We start from the raw sequence: 19,756 nt of genomic DNA, 5'->3' as shown, positions 1-19,756 counted from the left end.
CCCAGGCAAAGGTTGATGGGGAGAGGACAGAGGGGCATGGGGCGGCCGTCGGGGCACTGAGAAGGCAGCACTATCACCTCACAGTTTGGTCACAGGCCTCAGGGGACTGGCACCCGCACGGCCCGACCCACGCAGGCTGACCCACCTGGGCTCGGGCGGCCGCACCGTGTGGGGAACACACGCAACGGTCGGCCTGAGGCGTTAGGGTGATGGCACGAGGTGGAGGCCCTGGTTTCCCTGTGCCTCTACCTGGCGTGTGACTTGGGTCAAGGCACCCCACCTCCTGGGCTTCCGCTCCCTCACCTGCCCCGTGACCTACCTGCTTTGGAAGCTCTGTGAGGCTCTTTGGGCAATGGTACCACCTCTATGCCATGACAGAAATCCTGGCATTTCCAGAATCAGATCAGCTTTGCCGAAAGACCCCCTGGGAGAGTTCATTTGATGTGTCGACTTGACCGGGTCACCGGGGGCCCCAGGTATTTGGCGAAACATCATTTCTGGGTGCGTCTCCGAGGATGTTTCCAGGTGAGATTAGCGTTTGGACCGGTAGACTCAGGAAAGCAGTGTGTCCTCCCCAGCGAGGGTGGGCATCACCCGATGTCTTGGGGACCTGAGTAGATCAGAAAGGTGGACGAGGACAGAATCGGGCCCTCTCTGCCGGACTCGTGAGCTGGGACACTGATCTCCTCACCTGTGACATCCCTGCTCCGCAGGCGCTCAGATCTAGACTGGAGTCTACACCCTCTGCTGGCCTGGGCCTCTGGCCTTTAGACTCAGATTGAGTTACACCACGGGCTTCCCTGGGTCTCAAGCTGGCAGAGGGCAATCCGGAGACTCCATCATTGCTTGAACCAGTTCCCTTGATATCTATCTATATACACACATCCTTTTGGTTCTGTTTCTCTTGGAAACCCTAACGCACCCATCAAGAGACTCATGGTCTAGATGAGCCCATGAGGGGGTTTCCACCGTCCTGGGGAGAATGAGGACAGCTCCTTGCACGCCACCTGAAGAACTCTGCCCTCAGTGGCCCGTAGCTGCTAAGAGGAGGCCTGTAAAAACGAGCCCTTCCCCCTTTATCATTTCCTTTATGGTTCTGGGTCATAACCTTGTAGCAGATCTTCTGGCCGATTCTCCACGTTCTCCGTACAGAATGCTCAGCGTCTGTAACACGATGAGGCCAAATCAACACAGAAATTGAGCTGCGAGCTTTGTGAAACAAAAGAACGGCCCTCTTCGACTCATTTAGAGAAAAGGAAAGCCGAGAAAATCTGTGGTTCCTCTTCCAAGGGCTCAGGAGTCCTATTTTGTGAGCTTGTCCAACCCGAATGGACTAGAGCTCCTGTTTCGGCGTGAACGGCCTCTCCTGGAGAAAGGAGTCCTCCCCAACCTGTCGGGAAGTGGGCTCTTTCTTTTCTTTTCTTCTTTTTTAATTTTTTAATTTTCTATTTTTTATTTTTTTATTTTTAGTGGGCTCTTTCTCACGGCACCCCATCAGAGCTGATTAGCACAGTTTTCGTAAGAATTCATTTAGGGTAAAAAAATAAATAAAAAATAAATAAAATAAAAAAAATAGGAAGCAAATGCTCCTGTAAAACTGTGCAGTATAGCAGGAAATTAAAAAGCTCTCTGTTCTGGCACAGAGGAGGGCTGAGAGGAGGGAGCTCTGAATTCTAGAAACCCAGTCGTCCTGGGCTGCCTCTTAGGCTGGTGTCCGCACGCTAGTGTTCTGCAGCGGTACAGAGTATATGAGCAACCACAGGACTTTCATTGTCTGCTTCCCTAATCTGTCCTCTTATAACGTAAAAAGAAGTTACAGCGTCTCTATAAAACTATTTGGTTTTAACTAGGTTGTTAAATTTGTTTGCTGAAGTCAGCTATAAGGCGTCAAGAATTTCAATAGCACAGGGTGTCGGAGATAAATACTGCCGTCGGTGTGTGGTGCTGGATGAGATTTATTTAGCGAACTTTGCCAACCCCGAAAGGGAGATTATATGTTTTGGGAGATAGGGCACCATCCTGTTAGCAATGTTCATTTCGATTTTTTTTTAACACCAAAAGGCATTAAGTGTCTTCATAAATATTAACAAAAGTTTGTTGTAAAGCATAAGCCCCAAAGTGGGGAGGGGGGTGGTCAGCTGGCAGATTTTGCCCCCCAGGTGTGGATTGTGACTTCTCTTTCTTGTAGGACATAAATTGTCTGCTTTCATGCTTCCTAAAGAATTAGAAAACCTTTAGGCAACCCATCCAACTTTTTAATTTTGTTTCTACAGTACCTGCGTATTGGATGTCAGCTATGCTATTCTGATACGAAATCAATTATCTTTTCCCCTCCTGTGGCTTCTATTTTTGACATCATAGTCATTCCAAGGATGCCAAACCCTTCCAGCAATCCGTTTACAAAATTTAGAAAACAAATATGAGCTCATCAAATTCATTTCTTAAAAAAAAAAATTATTTTATTTCAACTTAACCAGAGGCAATTTTGCCCACCACTCCCTCATCCCCACTCCCCAAAGAAATGTGAAAATGCCACTTTTTATTGTCACTCCTGGTGTTGCATGGATGAAGGCCAGAGATGCTTCTAGATAGCCTGCAATGCACACAACAGCCCTCACAACCAGGAATCATCCTGCCCAGAGTGTCAGCAGTGCCAAGGGTGAAAAAAATCAGATATACCAATTATAAACTCTCCTTCTTATAGAAAATAAGAGAAATAGTTCTCTGTACTCGTGTACCTTGAACGTACCAGTGCTCTGCTGAGATTATCTCATTTCATTCGGCCTCTGCCAGAGCCTCTCCTGACACGACCTGAAGGTTGTTTTCTACAAAATCCCAGTGTGATCAAAAATCGCCAACAACCTCAATCTCTCGAAGTCCAACCCAAAATGTTCCTCCCTCATCTCACCTCACCCCACAGGAGCCTTCAGCACTGCCCACCATGTTCCCACCCCAGAAACCCCCTCCTGTTCTGTCTAAATGCTGCCTCTCCAGCCTCACCTTCCCTGCTGCCTTCTCTGACCTTCCCCAAGCCACTGGCTGCTAGAGCTCCTCAAGGCCCAACTCCAGATCCACCTCCTCTCCTGCTGGACCCTTTCCCTGGGAAAGCTCAGCCACACTCAACTCCAACCACCTCCCAGCATGGACACCTCAGAACGCATGACTCAGCCCAAAGCTCTCTGCATTTCACATCCGTCTCACTGCCTGGCTGTCCTCTCCTTAGGACACGTCCAAGGCAACTCAGACACCTGAAATGTAACCCAAATCCATGGCCTCCCTCCCAATCCTTGTCCCCTCCCAGCACCCTTGGCTGCCTCAGGGAACGGCTACCATTTACCTGGGTGGAGCCCACAGGCCATTCTTTGCGCTTCGCTCTTTCCAATGGCTTCTGACCAAACCATTGCCAAACCCTGCAGTTGACATCCACGATATGTTCAGATCCATCCACTTCTTTCCAATCTCCATACCATTCTCTTGCACAAATTACCACTGTGTCCCACCTGGATGGCTGCTGCTGATGCCCGCTAGCTTTCCTGCATCCACTCGGCTCGCTGATCTGCAATCCCAAGGATCCAGCCAAGTGCACATCAAGTCGTGATCATCATCCTCACATCAACCTGCCCACACACTCACACACGTGCACCTGCGTACACACACACCCTTTGAAGCCCTTCACTAGCTTTCTAGTGCTCTTAAGATAAAGCACAACCTTTGAACTTGGCACACAAGACTCTACATGTTCTGGTTCCTACGATTGACTCTCTGACCTCCAAACACACTGGCCTTGCTGTTCCTCCCACTTGCCTTAGTCCCTCTGACCACAGGGCCTTCACCCATGCTGCTCACTCTTTCGCACCACCTCCCTCATCAGCCCTCACACATCCCTCAGATCACCGCCCAATATCATTTCTCCAGGAAACTTTCTTGCTCTCCCTGACCTGTAGTATCCTCTTAGAGCACCATGACCCCACCCACTCAAGCACTTCACCAACCATCTTCCATGTATTATCTATATCATTGTTTGGCTCTCCTCTGCAGGCAAACTGAGGCTTAGAGACGCTAATTAACTTGACCAAGGTCAATGAGTAGATGCAGGTGCTGTCCTATCCCAGGCGCCGCCACCATCACCGTTCTCTTAACAACCAGCTGTCCTTGCAGTAGAAGCACAGTGAATACCCAGACTCGTTTCATCTGAATACCACCTGAATGACGCTGAGACAAATCTTTTCAATGGAACAAAGGAATACATGAATGACTTACACTCTCCATTTGCCCCCTTCGGATACTTGATCTACTCTTACACTTTTCAAATTTAAGAACCACCTCTCTAGGGAGAAACACACCCACTTTTACAATTTTTCTCCCAACGGAGAGGTGAGCCACTGCTTTCCAGCACTGCATCATTTATTGCATGCTCTCCCCTCTCCAGTCAGCGGCGAGGAGGGCTGTTCTGAGCCAGGCTTCTCTGCAGTGTTCCGCATTTGTTTGGAGGCAAAGCCTCCAGCCTTTTAGCGCAGACGTGACTCTCATTTAGGATTGGCATGACTATCACGAAGGCCTTCTGTTGTGTCAGTTTTCGGGGGAGAAATGCTTTTAAAATAAGCCTTAGAGTATCCTTTAATAAAAGAGTAATTGGCAGCCAGTAATTGCGCTATACCTGGGAACACCGAGAGAAGCACAGCGAAGCCAAGTTGCTTCCACAATGGAAAAGTATAAAATCCTGGGAATATATATTTAGTAAAGAAACGGGATGAAAAGGAAACACCGTTCTTAAAATAGAGCACATAGGAAAGTTCACCAAAGACAAGATGCTCAAGAAAATGTACATTTTATGGTTTCAATAGGGAAGGTAGTATGTGTCAACTATCCAGAGACCTACCCATAACCGGACAACAGTTCATTACAAAGTGGTGAGTTAATAAATAGGTAGCTTTGTTCTAATTTTCCACCTCTAAATTTAGATTTACTGCAGTACACGGCTCCACGTCTTAAAATGCATGCCAGAGAGACTTTCTTAAATTCTAAGTTGACTTTATTCACTTTTTTCTGTGCTTCAAAATGAGATATTTTGCATAGCCCACAAATTACAGTTACCCGCTCCGCAGGGAATTGGCCTCAAATTATTTGTCTCTGGGACCCCAATTGGATCACATTTAATTGCTTTTAAAAGAAGACAGAAAGTGATGCTAAGCTGTGCTTGCATCTCAGCGTTACCAGATGACCGGCTTCGGGAGCAGGGCTGACAGGTCTCAACATTAGCACTTGGGTGAAATTCTCGGGCTCTGCAGAGTGGGAATTAGCAGATTCTCGGAAAATAGATGCTCCACTTAAGCCCTTTATCACCCTGGCTGCTCATAGGACTTCCTCCTCTCTCCTTTTCTTCCTCCTTCCTCACAGAAGGAAACTAGACATAGAGTCTTTCAAGCAGAGGCATCCAGACCAAGGCCACAGGCTCACCTCTGCCCCTTAGCAGCAGAGATGTAGGCTTACCCCATTCCCTCATCATAGCACCCACCCAAATGCAGCTCCCAGAACCATGCCTGTCACAGTCCACCAGCCACGGACACTTCCCCCAACCCCAAATGCACCTGGAGTCTGCCCTGGTGATCATTGTTGAGCCATCTCCTCCCTATACCAGGCTCCCCCCTCATCCCTCTCTCCCCGGGTTCATGCCTCAACAATCTCATGACTGTGGCCCCTCTTGCCTTACACAGACTTTGGGGTTTGATGTAGCTGATAACACCATAGAACCAGAATCAGGGCCCACTACTCCAAGATCGTAAGAGGCAGAAGTCACCAAAATCACCTTCATTTCTTGGGAAGTTCATTCTCTACCCATAAGCCTCCCTTCTTCCTTCTCCAACTGCCAACCAGGGAAACCGAGCTTGTGGGAAGCGGGTGGCTGGTTTCCTGGGGCCCTGGCTGAAGGAGGAGGTGTCGTCAACCCACAGGGTGCAGAACTGGAAGGCAGAGTGAAACTGGAAGTCCCATGCACCAAGGAGTACCTAGTTAGGCCAGGAGGGAACACTGAGACCAGGAGGCCTGATACACACTTGAGTTGAAGGGAGACAAGCAGAGATGAGCAGAGGGACTGCCTGGGAATAAGGGGGAGGAGCTGGTAAATGATGGGCCCCCTGGGATCCTCCTAAAATTGAGGGCCCTTGCCTGCCCTCCCAGCAAAAACCCCACTATGTGCATCTGTGCATTTGGGCCTGTAGATCCTGGAGCGCCTGCACCCTGTATGTGGGCCTCCCACCATCTCCCTGCAGTGGGGCTCCAAATGCAGTGGCCCCTGGCTGCCCGTGGGCCAGAATACAGGCCTGCCCTCCAACAGGGCACTTTGCTGCCCCCACTCACAGAATGCCATCACTCCCGTGGAAAAGAATGTGCTAGTCAAGTGCATGCAGAGGAAGGACGGGATGGTCTTTCACATCTACAGTCATCACCGCTTTGACTCCAGGTCTCCGGCAGTGAGCTGTCCATTGCTAGGTGGCCAGGGCAGCACTTTGGAAGCTGCAGTGTCTGTGAGGACAGAGGTGACCTCAGCCCCCACCAGGGTGCTGGAGCGGTCCCCGTAATGACTGCAGACTCACCTTAACCAGGGCTTCTCTCTTCATTTGTGATTCTCGCCAGCTTGTTTCAATGTTTTCAGACAGCACTTAGAGAAAGCTTAACTCATTAGAGCAGATCTCCTCTCCCCTGCCCTCTCCACCCAGACTCCTGGGCGTGTGCCAAGTGGCAACCATAAATCACAGCCTTACCCAGTCAGTGCCTTTTACCCTCCCAGATCTGTGCACCTTCCTTCACCCATCCATGAGGTTCGTGGCACGGTTGCCTGTAGACTCCTTGATAATCAGTGTCCTCTGAAATATACAGCCTCTCTTTTTGAGTCGGCAAATAAAATCCCAGACATCCATGGAAGACAGACATCCAGGGTCCCTGCTCCAGATCTACCGGTTGGAAACCTGATGTCAACATCCCTTCCTAACAGAAACTCTGCTCTACCCATTGGCTCAGATGTCATCCACTTGGCATAAACGGAGAGAAATAAAATGACCAGTCACTGTTGACTTGGCATTTGGGCATCTGGTGTGAAACACCGTGTGCCCTTCCCAACCCCGAGACCAACACTGGCGTAGCCACTTTGGGAACAAACTCAATCACTGTAATCTTCCTCCCAACCCCCAGAGATGGAAAATGAGAGGGCAAAAGCTCTTGGGGAGTAACCAAGAGGGCATATAACTATCACCCCAACAATTCAAAGAGAAATGGCCTGGGTGTCTCTTTTCAATGAAAAACCCCAGAAGCGTAAGGATGTTCATAGTGCTGGAAAGCTACCTCACACTGTGCTTAGGTTCTCCTTAAATTAAAACCACAGTTCGACCAATAATGTCTAAAACCAGACCTAGGAGAAACTACAAAAGGAGATCCTCTCTCCCCAAAATCCCCACAATAGAAATCCACCCGACAGTCATTGCAGGCATTATTCTAAGGCCACATCTATTCTCCCATCTGATTGTGCTTGTTTGCTCATTTCCTCTTTCTTTTCCCACTTCTTGGTCCTTTTTAAGTATTCCCGTCTTTTGCTTTCAATCTTCACCCTCTCTGCTCTCTGATATGACAAGTAGCATCAGCGGGCCAGGCCATCAAGACACGTACGTACCTTTTCCCCTTCGGGGTCCCCAAAATAGTGTCTTGGATTAGGAGTCGATTAGTTTTAAGCCTGTGTCTGAGCCAAAATATTTGCAAAGAATGGCCCCAGTTTCTGAAGCTTTCCTATAAGGGGGTCTGTCCACCATCCTTCCAGGCTGCGAGCCACAGTCTGCTGTGTCACAAGGGGCTCTGGACAGTCCTAAGCCCTCTCCCATGCCTCTGACACACAGTCGGCTCCCTCTCTGGCCCCAGCCCAAGCTCGTGTCCCTTCAGGCTCCAGACTCCAGGCTACATTCTGGCCATACTTCGGCCACATCCTGGGACGATCCTATAGCCAGCTTCATGCTGCCACCGGTCCCCTGCTGGACGATTCACCTGTACTCATCCTCCCGTCTCCTCCTGGAGTCACCGCCTCTCCTGTGGCAGCCTGCTCCCTCACAGGAAGTCTTCTGCCTCATTTCCCCAAATCCAATGATGCACTGAAAGCACTTCTCAGGCCTCCAGACGGGAGCTTTTTGATGAACTACAAAGTCTGCTACCTCCCAGCGTAACCAAAGTGAGCTTCCTAGCCTCTACCTGAACCACCCAAAGAACGTCCAATCTGATTTACATGGTTTACGTTACATACAGATCCAGCAATGATGACAATTCAGGTGACCAGAAAAGGTGAAGTGGAGTCAAAGTTCAATAGATATAACCCTGAAAATCAAGAAGGATTTAAAGTGGAAAGCTTTCTCCCTCTACACACCTAATACACACACATGGGACTGCAAAGCAAATGAGGCCCCTCATCCTGTGCTCAGTGATGGCCGGGTTATCTTCAATCAGCCCCATCAGTTAGTTAATGTGAACATTTGAGGAGCTTTTCAAGGGTATGAACTGAACTCCCAACAAATCCCAGGACAGGCTCTCAGAAGTCAGCATGGTCCCCTGCTGCAGGATGCCATCATAAAAGAAAAGTCACCTAAAACCAATCTGCCGCATATAAATTAATTTAAAACCAAATGGGTTAGTTTTACATTTTGAAGATAATAAGATTAGCTCAAAGGAACTAAGACAGAAAACCAGCATCAAGCCTGATTGGAAAAAAAAAAAAGCTTAAAAAAAATATAACCATGAGAACGTTGAGTCATATCTATATCAAAGACAATCTCAAGGCCCCAGGGAAAGTTCTAGTGTGGTCTTATGAGGGAGGTCACATAATTCACTTCTACAAACCAATCAATTGAACCCGGCCTGATGGTGATGAGCGTCACTGGGCTGAGTTCAAAACACTGTCACATGGAGTAGAAGACACTGCCTTTCCTTTGGTGGCGATGGTGCGCTCTATCACAACTGCGTCTAGCCAACCAGAGATCACGGCGGAGAGGGGAGATGCACTGGGTGGCCCCTGACTTGGGCTGCCCAGGGAGGCATCAGTACATGTGTTACTTGGGCACCGGAGTCTCATATTCAGAGGGTCTTCCTGCTCTGAGAGCCCAAACATCCATGTCTTAGGCCCAGAGAGCAAAACCTACAATGAAGATGATGCAAAAGGAGCCAAACAGACTATTATCACCATGATGCCCAGTGAAAGGCAGAGAGCCCACCCGCTCACCAAACCCTGGTTTCTCACATGAGACCTCCGAGGTCCCTCTCATGATCATACTCCGGTGTGGTTAGCAACGATAGAAAGCACAACTCGGGGTTCTCTTGAGAATTCTAAAATTCCCATAGCAGCTCCACTCTTCTGTCCTGCTGGCATTTGGGGAAACACTTGTCAAATCCATATCGGAGCCAAAAATGCCTTTTTTCCTATTATCGAGTGAAAATTCCATGAGCAAAAAAATTCTTGCATTGTGTCCAGTAGAAATACATATATTTCCACTGAAAATATTACCCCAATGAGCTTACTTGAGATGTTTGTGTTGGAAATAAGTAACAGAAACACAGGCATGCTCTCTCCTTCCCTCTCCCCTTTCCCCCCATCCTCCACTCTTTATTAAGAGAGCACGAGTTTGTAACCTGGCATAAGATCCACAATGACAAATGCGACTGCTCTCCCCTCAGTCACAGGGAGCCTCTTTGATGCCATCCCACATCTGCAACACAGCCGTTTCCTCCCCCCCGTGCATCATCTCTCTTTAAGGAATAGCTTAGAAGGCTCCGACTTGCAACTGTGGCAAAGGCTCTTGGCACCAGCTCTTTGCAGACTCTGGCCCAACTGGCTGAAGCAAGTCTTTGCTCATTTACCAGCCAGCTCAGGTCTCAGCTGCCGTTTTCAGCTTTGATCAGAGCTGAAGCCCATATCGCTGTGGTGTCATGTGTGAGCCTGGGTCTGGGAAGACCAGGAGGAAGCACAGAGGGGACGTGGAGCAAGGCTGGGCCACCTGCTCCCCGGTTAGGATGGGATGAAAGGGTGCAGCTGACTGCCCCGGGGAGAATGGGGTGTGCCAAGGGGGCGAACCGGGGAGGATCGGAGAGGGCTTTCCGGGGGGACTGGCGTTCCACCCCACCTGGCCGCCGCTTACGGAGTTACAAGTCCTGGACTTGGCTGTCAGAGGGGAGAACAGGAGCCCAGCCCACGAGAATTAGAGCCTGGGGAGGACCCAGACACACAGGACAGCTAACTAATATATGTCAGGCTGAAGAAGGCACAGATGGGGAAGCCATAAAGAACCCAGGGAACACACAGAGAGGACACAAAGAAGTATCAGGGTAGCCTTCGAGGGTAGTTCAGTTGCCCAATCACCCGTAAAAGGGAAAGGGGATGATGAGAAGCTTCCAGAACCTTTTCTCCCTTCATTCGAATCCCATTATGGAGCACCCAGTAATACTGATATTACTGTGCCTACTACATGCAGGGCACACAAATAAATAAGGAAGAGCGTCTTTCTCTGGGACATCGAGATAGAAACATGAATGACTGGGAAAGAATCCGTGAGTTAACTGCTCTTGCAGAGCACCAGGGGAGCCTAGAGGCAACAGGGACCCTGTCGGACTGGGAGAGTCTGGGGAGCTTCCCAGAGAAGTTGCCATTGACAATGAGCCTCCAAGGGGAGTGGGGATCTCAATGTGCCAAGATGGGAGTTTGGTTTGGACTGGAAGGAAGCCAGGTACAGAGCTTCCTTCCCCTGACTGGAGGTTCGAAGGAGGGAGGGAGTCTCACAGCCCCGGGGCAGTACACCTTGAGTACACATCCTGTGCTCGCGACAGGCTTATTCTGAGATATGGCCTCCCTGTCCCACTAGGAGAGCGTCAACATTCAGCAGTAATGGGGCAGCCGTCAGACCAGGAACCCGGGAGGGTGCCAAGTGAAAGGGAGCTGGGCTTCCCTCCGGCTTCCCCCACCTCCTCTCGGCCCCCAAGGCCTCTTCCATGCTGTGCAGCCCTGGGCAAGCTACTTAACTGCCCTCTGCCTTCCAGTCCCACTCTAAAATGGCAACATTAATGGCGGCCTCTCATAGGGTCCTACTGAAGATGAGAGGGTCTTGTGCTTCGTCGGGCACTCAGCACAGAGTGAGCATTCAGAGTTACTGTTGGTCGCTGCTCCATTCCTGGGTGACCTCGTCCACACCACAATCTGGGTAATGACATCACCATCTGGGTAATGACATCACCATCACCCAAAGAGAATTCAGATGCTCATCCTAGACTTGCCCTTCATTTTCCAGCCGATGGATAGATCTGATTGACTCAAAACCTCTTGATGGATCAACTCCTTTCCATCCCTACTGCCGGTGGCTTATCATTTCTCCTCTGACCACCCCCTCTGTCTCCAGGCTGTGTCCTCTCCAACACGGCTCTCACACTGCACCCAACACGCACGTCTAATCACGTTGTCTCATGGTTAAGGCCTCCCAAGGCTCTCCATGGCTCTCTGGAAATGCCTGTACTCCTTCCACCCACATACAAGGCTCTTCATGATCACATCTGCCTCTCTAGCCTCATCCTCATAATGATGGGCTTCACATTTAGCACAAAGCAGGATCCCAATAACAAACTGTGGAATGAATGAATGAATGAATGGTCCATAGGTTCCCATAAGAATCTTTCCTGTCACCATTTGGAACTCTTTCTGATTCCCTAGGCATGTCTTTCTGGAAGGTAGGCCTTTTGCTTGCCTTCATAAATTGTGCAGCTAGCTCCCTGGTTAATTATCAGCTTCCTAGGTCCTCCCCAGGCTGAGATGGGTGCCCCTGTGCACCTTCATTATACCCTAGATCTATCTCCCTCTTTGGGGACTACTCCCTAGGAGCAGTTCACTGCTGGTCATCCTACTAATCTCAGAGTCCTGAATCATTCATAATTATCTAGAAGTCTCTGGAACAATGCCTCGGCACTGCCTGGTCTAAAGTAGGCATTCCATTAATGATTTATTAACCTGAAAATGAATGGATCAAATGCCAATTGTGCAGTAGAAACAATGGCCGTGAAGGGAGAAATCAATGCGGCAGCTTTTTTTCCCCCTTTTTGGCTTTATTTCCATGGGACCTTCCGGGACACGCCACATTCTGTCCCACCAGAATAGAATGGACCATAGTCTCCCTCCATTTTCTGCAGACTTACTTCCTGCTGCTGCTGTGACAGACTCTTGGAAGCGTCTACCTCTCCCTCAAATTTCTCATGGTGATTAAGGACTATAATTGCCACAGTTTAGGGCAGAGAAAGCCAACCAGCATTCACTAGTGGACTTCAGACGCTGACAGTTGAAACGACCAGGAAAAGTTCATTAAGCATGGGGTAATAAAAAGCACGGGGGAAACAGAGACAGAGCAACTCCCTAGGGCATTGCAAGAGCAGGCCTTTGTGATGAAACATTCCTCAAGGACCTGGGCAAATTACACGATAGAACTGCACCAGACAGCAAGATGCAATAGCAAGCTCCATTATAACACATGAGGACACAAGCATGTCGCCCTGCTGGGAGAGCACCACGGTGCCCGGGCTGCCCAAACACGCCCCGCTAGCCAGGCATTTTCAATCCCCTCTGAGTAATGCTCGAAAGATCATGCTCATCCTTCCTGCATAGACATTTGAGGGCACGAGAAATAAGGGGAAGTACGCCTCCCTATTCTAAGTTGGCAATAGAAAACTGGTGCAGATGCACCAGGGACACTTTAACATTTTGGGTTTTTCTGAAGGAGCCAGGGGTCAAAAAATTTGGTCATGGGACCAACGAATGACTTTGAAATAAGCAGGATGGTCGCCCCACATGAGATCAGCTGGGAAGATGCAACTCTAAAAGCGCAAAGTAAATGCCATGTGCCAAGGCTGGGAGAGACTCCGTTCCAGAAAATGGGTGAGCTGGAGATGCCCCAGAGTGTGCGCAGTGAGCAGCCTGCCTTTATAACGTAGGTCCAAACCTGGACGTTTTTGATGGCAAACGGAGAAATTATTACTAATTTCTTCTGGCCATCTAGGTGTTAACGAGCGCTGGCGGGGCGAATGAGGGAGCACGGTCACCACTCGGAGTGGTGTGCTCCGTGAATCAAATCCTTGGTGAGGAGGGCAAAGTGTGTCGAGGTTAAAAAGGCCAAAACAAATTTTCTTTTTAAAGACACTCTCCTCGGGATCCCTGGGTGGCGCAGCGGTTTGGCGCTTGTCTTTGGCCCAGGGCGCGATCCTGGAGACCCGGGATCGAATCCCACATCAGGCTCCCGGTGCATGGAGCCTGCTTCTCCCTCTGCCTATGTCTCTGCCTCTCTCTCTCTCTGTGACTATCATAAATAAATAAAAAATTAAAAAAAAAAAAAAAAAAAAAAAAAAAAAAAAAAAGACACTCTCCTCGGATTCGGTTCTTTGACTGGTCCCCGATGCAGTTTCAACCCACATCGCAGAGGCATTTCTTATCAGCAAAAGCAGGCAATAAAATATGGGAAGGACTATAGGAGAAATGGGCCAGCGCTCTTGTGAAATTCTTTCAACACACAAGCACGCTTCTACAAACAGGAAAACATTTAGCAAGAGGTGTGCAGGCTGGTTATAGATGCAACCAGATGATTCAAAGGTGACTGTCATCTGGCGCACATCAGAGCTTCTCTCCTTGAAAAATAAGCCCATAAAAGTGAAGCTTGGCCTCATATGTCTAAGTGTTTCTGCATTGCAAAAATAATTTGTATTCCCATCAGGTGATTTTGAAAAAGAGGTGAGAAACAGATACATAACATGTGCGCTGGCAACTTCAAAGCTTCCCTCAGAACTTCAGGCCCGGCTGATCCTGCAGCACTGCCCTTGCCTGTTACTTCAAGGACAAGTAGTTTGAGATGGGCTTTCTTCAAGCGCAGCACCCCCCAAAATAGAAGCACCCTAAAAAAGTCTGAAGTTGGGGACACTATGATTTTAAAAACCCACAAAACCAACAGGGTTATCTTACAGCAGCTTCTTCTGTACATGAATTTTTACTCCTGGATCTTTCATCAAAAAAAGAAAAAAAAAAAAAGACCCGAGTCCCCTAGATCCGTCATCACATGCAAACCATACGGAAGGGGGTGCTTCCCACCACCCCACACTTCCACCTTGGTGCAGTTGCCTCCTGATGATGCTCCTGGTGCTGGAGCGTGATGTGGGCTAGTGAGGAATGCATCAAGGAGAGGGACCGGTGAAGAAGGAGGAGCTGCTTCTCTTCCCAGCAGCATGACCACTGCCAAGCTGGGCCCACTTCTAGGCAGCCTGTGAGGTGCACCTGGCACCCTCTGGGCTCTGGGCTCACCCTCAGGGCTCAGCAGATCTACTCATGCTGAGCAAGGCGTCCTTTCGGTAGAGACAAGGCTATGATTCTCCTGCCCTTCAGGTGGAGACACCATGCCAGGCACCAGGCAGCGAGGAGCGTGCTCACTGCCCCAGCACGCTTATTGGTAACACACCTACTCTTGGTGGGTCAACGCGATGGAGTTGGAACTTCCCTGAATTTTGTGTTCTATGGACCATCCCCCAAAGTCGATTAATCCTCCAAAACGTTGCCCCCACTTCTTCCCCTTCCCCAAGCATAGCTCACACTATGGCAAAGCAAAACCTATTGGGAACCAAGGCAAAATTCCATGGACTCAGAATCCACTGATTGGCAATCATTCACACTACACGGGCACCTGGGTGGCGCGGTTGGTTAAGCTCCGACTCTCGGTTTCGGCTCAGGTCATGATCTCAGGGTCGTGAGACGGAGCCTGGGTCGGGCTGTGTGCTCAGCGGGGAGTCTGCTTGGGGCTCTCTCCCCTCTCCCTCTGCCCCTCTCGCTTGTGCACGCTCTCTCTTTCTCTCTCTCAAATAAAAAATAAATAAATCTTGAAATCATTCACATGAGGCAGAAGTCTGACTTTGCCCAGCTACCTTGTCTTCCTGCACACAGCAACTTAAATTTATAAACAGTATTTGGGAAGAAGTATCAAATGCATCAGAGAATCCGTTGTTTCAACGCATCGGGGGGCCCTCACCCACAAATAATCATTACAGGAGATAGGTCATTATTAACTATCCAGGACGGCAGCTCCCTAAAGACTCCTAAAAGGCAGTGCTGCTAGCACGGTAGCTCCTTCAAATAGTTTCAGACTCTGATTGGTAGGTCCCCGGATTGTCCCAAAGGAGCGACACCACGTTCAGTCTGAAGGGAAAAAGGTCCTGTGTTGAATGAACAGCTGAATTTTGCGGTGTTCAGTTGTTAGTTCCCAGTAAGGAGCTGATATCGATGGGGCTGCCTTTCTTTTAAGATTTTAGTTGTTAGTTAGTTAGTTAGTTAGTTAGTTAGTTAGTTAGTTAGTTAGTTAGTTAAGAGAGCGAGAAAGAGCACGAGCAGGGGAGGGGGAGGGGAGGAGGGAGAGGGAGAAGCAGGCGCCCTGCTGAGCATGAACAGGGGACAGGCCTGGGGTCACGGATCACCATCGGAGCTGAAAGCAGACATTTAACCGACTGAGCCCCCCAGATACCCCAACAGGGCTGCTTTCTGCATTTGGAAGTGAAGATCCACGCATTTGCAGTTGCTCGGCCATGGAGCACCTTCTTTGTACCCACTGCCCTGCTCCGTGTCCCGAAGGAGCTGCAAATGCAATCGGGGAGGAAAGACTGAACGTATGAGAAGAATCAGATCCTAAAGTCTATGGTGCTGAGTCCACGGAAACTAGGAAATCTCAGAAAGGCAAGACGGAGTAGAATATGCCCCTGAGTCAAGAGGCTTCTCCAACCCCCCGGGACGTGAAGGAATCAGGGGTCCCCCCACCCGCCTTCCCGCCCTCCTGAGTGGTCTGCGAAGCACAGCCTCACACCACCTCCAGGGCCCCCTGCCCCTTGGCCCTGTTACAGCATCGGCCTGCCTGCGACGGGCCTGCGCGGTACAGCCTCTGCCGTGGCAGGTTGGCCTCACGACCGAGTGTCCGGCCACCTTCCGCACACGTAGCCGTGGACCAAGCCTGGGCCTCTGGGCGTCCTCCGCATCCTGCCAAGAACCAGGCACAAAGTAAACTCTTGAGCGTGCTTCCATGAATGAATGAGTGAGTGAGTGAGTGAGTGAGTGAGTGAGTGAGTGAGTGAGTGAGTGTTCTCTCTCCCCTGGGTTCTACCTCTTTGCAGAATCTTTCTGGTTCTCAGAAATCAAGCGGTCAGTCAGTCCCTCTCCCGCATCAGATTGATGCAGCCCCGTTGGAATGTAAACATCATTTTTAAGTGTCAGCTTTGCCAGGCGGTTGCAAAGGTGCCCTCACTGCCCCGGAGTGGAAAGGCCCCCGGGGGAGTGGACAAGCGGGCTTCTGCTTTCTGTGACCACATCTGCGATGTGTCGGGCTGGGCCCCACCTTCCGCTCGCCTCTTCCAACGGCCACCTCGTCTTCAGGCATCTGTGATCACCTCGCGTTGCTAACTGGATATTCCTGTCCACAGCAACAGTTTATCTTCTGGAAAGAGGAAATCCAGTATCGTCCATAACCCCAGCAGCAGAACAAAGTACTGATGTTCTCAAGGTGGGCTTATGTCAAGACCTTCTAAAATATGGCATGAATTAGTCAGCCTGTGAAGGCCAACAATGCATGACTCCAGGAGGGAAGGGTTGCTGACGGCCTTCCTTCCATGTAGTTGAGTGTTTTCACTTATCTGAACCAAGCCGTCAGCTGGACTTCATTCTTTTCTGACCTCAGTTTTTCTGTTATCCTTCCACCTACATCTGTTGCCAAAAAACCTGGATCCTAGCTCCAAAATCTTATTTTAATTGAAAACTAATCATCCCCTAACCTCTCGTAACTCCATGTGGTTGATCCATTTGTTTCCAAAGTTTGAACCACTCCTTAACCTCGACCAGGTTCTAATTTTCAGTGTCAGATTAAACTTGATTCTGACCCATGCATCGATTTTTTTTTAAGTCCTCTGAAGCCTTGAAGTCTGCCAACACACGGCCATGCTTACCAGGCAGGCTGGGAAGTTCAGAAAGTCCCTCATGTGCTGCCACCAGAGAGAAGCGGACTGCCTGTGCCCTCCTCTTCCCCACCCTTCCCGTTGGCCCCATGCATGCAAGACACCCCAAAGTCGGCTTCCCACCCCCAGAAGGACAGAGACTCCAATAGCCACCAAGCTTCCATGGTACCTGCCACCTCTCCAACAGCATCTCCTCAGTCAGTTGGGTCAACCACACCCTAGACCAAGTACAGAGATGAGCAAGCCGAACTTGGAAGGGCAAACCACACAAGGACCAATATGGCGTATGGGAAGAGCGCCGTAGTCATCCAATCCAGCTTTGAACTCTGGCTTTCCTGCTTACTAGCTGTGTACACCGCGACATGTTTTGTCACTGTTCTGCACCTGAGTGAGAAAGAGCACCAGTAAAAAAACACCTACCCCTCAGGTTTCTTTGTGATGATATAATTAAGGCATCAGAGCCTGGCACACAATAATGGTTCAGTAAATGTGCACTTTGGGGCACCTGAGTGGCCCAGTCAGTTGAGTGTCAGCTCGGGTCATGATCCCAGGATCCTGGGATCGAGCCCCAAGTTGGGCTCTCTATTCAGCAGGGAATGTGCTTCTCCCTCTCCTTCTATTACTTCCTCCCTCCATTCATTCATTCATTCATTCATTCATTCTCTCCCTCTCTCTCAAATAAATCTTCAAAAAAATAAAAATTAAAAATAAATGTGCACTTTATCTACCTGCCCGCCTCCCTGTCTGTGTGTCCATATCTATCCAGATCTTCCTCCTATAACAGAGTTTCAGCTCCTTGGGAACAGACACCATCCCTAATCCACCCTTCCTCCAAGCAGAGACGGTAGCTGCTAAGCATTAAGTCATTTAACATTGTTAAATGCACACTTGAACTCAACTTTCAGTCATCTGAAAAATATTTTGATTACTAGAGGACATGGCTAAACAAAAATATGGGCTTCTCCTTTCTCTTTGCATACAAGGCTTCCAGGGATTTTGAAACCTCTGTACATAATCTTCCTTCCTGTGAGGACATCTGCAACCAGAGCAGCAGCAGGCCCGAGGACTGGCCCGGCAGAGAGCTGCCACACAATACACGTAATGTCCTACACGCGGATCCTGCCAGTCTCCACACACGCACGCGTACACACACACACATGCACACACACCGGGGCAAGGCAGCCAAAGTGAACTACTGAATTATAATCTAATGTGCATCTTGTTTTCATGGACGCTTCACACGCTATCGCCCACAGACTTAGCTCTACCTGGAAAAACCAATGACCTATTTGTTTGGGCAAGATTTGGGAGGCAGAGCGTTGTTATTTATATGCTTCAGGTAAAAAATAAATTTTGCCCTAAAACTCAGAGGCAGTTGGAGTCAAGATAAATTTCTTGGTTTGAAGCAGCTGGGTAATTGAGGCATGGACTTCCCACTGTATGAAAGATACATTTTAAAGGAATCTTAGCATTGAAGGCATTTTCAGCAAAATGCCTATGCGTGTTGACTATGTGCCAGGTACCATAAGAGATGTAGGTGGCAAAAATATGCCCCAGTCTTTACAGACGAGGGCCGCCAGGTAACAAGGACAGCCAAGTGATATTTTGGCACTCAGTGATGGTGTCGGGCACTTTGGTGCTGTCATGAAAATCTGTACAAGTGGAGGTCATGGGGCAGGGAACGGTCAACTTGAGTTTGCATAGAACTCTACAAATGGGGCCCATCTTAAAAAATTGGTCAAGTGAAAACTCAAGTTTATTAAAAAAATCACACTTGGAATGTGCCCAAGACCATTCATGAAAATCCCTGAGAAAATGGGTCCAAACAGCCTTCTTCTGTTGTTATTGTTGTTGGTTAGGGGTAGCAGCCCCAGAGGCAAATGTCTGGCCCAAAAAGTGACATGTCTTGTCTCTCATCAGTTTGTCACAAGAAAATTGAATCTACAGGGGAAGACAGGCTCCTGCAGCCGGAACCTTCCCAATCCAGAGGCCAGTCCCTCCAGAGCCACCCACAAAGGAATAAGAGCTTCTCCTCTCATAGACTGCACTGCTCTGTTTCATTTCAGCCCACCAACATGAGGGTTTCCATCCAATCAGCAAGCACTCCAGGGTGGCCACCATGTGCAAACATCAGGCTTCATCTGGAAACAGCAGAGTGAAAGGACCCCAACCCCCAGGTGCAATCACTTGAGTCTTGGTGTTGAGCCTAACAAATTACGCAAAGGTGGGCAAACTACAGGAATCAAAATGAAATTGGAAAATCCAAATTGGGCTCCTCTTCTTGTTCTGCACCCCCTCCTAGACCAGGAGCTCTCTGGAAGTCAGGGCACCATTTTGCTTCCTCATCTCTCAGCCCCAGACATCCCTTCAACAAGGCAATGAGCTCTCCCCTAGAGAGTGTAGCCAGGTCAACTTCTAGGGCCTTCTGCCCTTCCAAGCCCCACTGGAGCCCTTGGCTGAGCCACACGGCCTCTGGTTAGAATTCCTCCCCATGCTTGTCTTATGGAATCATGATTCAAGTGTCCTCAGCCACCTCTGCCAGCCAAGTCACTTCTTATTATTTGCCAGCTCCTGTCTCTGAGCCAATTGTCTTCTACCCCATTATTGTTTTGCCTCCTGTCAATCAATTTATGGTTCATTATAAAATTAGCATCCCCACAGTTGCCACAACCTACAGAAGACTGTTTTTGTCTAAAGCTTTTAAAAAAGCAGATTCATCAGGAGCTATTCT

At 49.2% G+C, this 19,756-nt stretch overlaps 1 protein-coding gene across 1 annotated transcript in view; it reads right to left on the bottom strand.

Moving 5' to 3' along the window:
* Positions 1-525: 525 nt before the first annotated feature.
* Positions 526-19,756, bottom strand: part of LOC121492217 — a 135,434-nt gene continuing 116,203 nt past the window's right edge. The window contains exon 6 of the mRNA XM_041757581.1: positions 526-610. Coding sequence (XP_041613515.1) covers positions 553-610 — 58 coding nt within the window. The 3' untranslated portion in view covers positions 526-552. The remainder of the gene's footprint in view (positions 611-19,756) is intronic.

The sequence above is a fragment of the Vulpes lagopus genome, chromosome 5, assembly GCF_018345385.1.
Source record: "Vulpes lagopus strain Blue_001 chromosome 5, ASM1834538v1, whole genome shotgun sequence".
Lineage (NCBI taxonomy): Eukaryota > Metazoa > Chordata > Mammalia > Carnivora > Canidae > Vulpes > Vulpes lagopus.
This window is presented reverse-complemented; position numbering and strand designations above follow the sequence as displayed.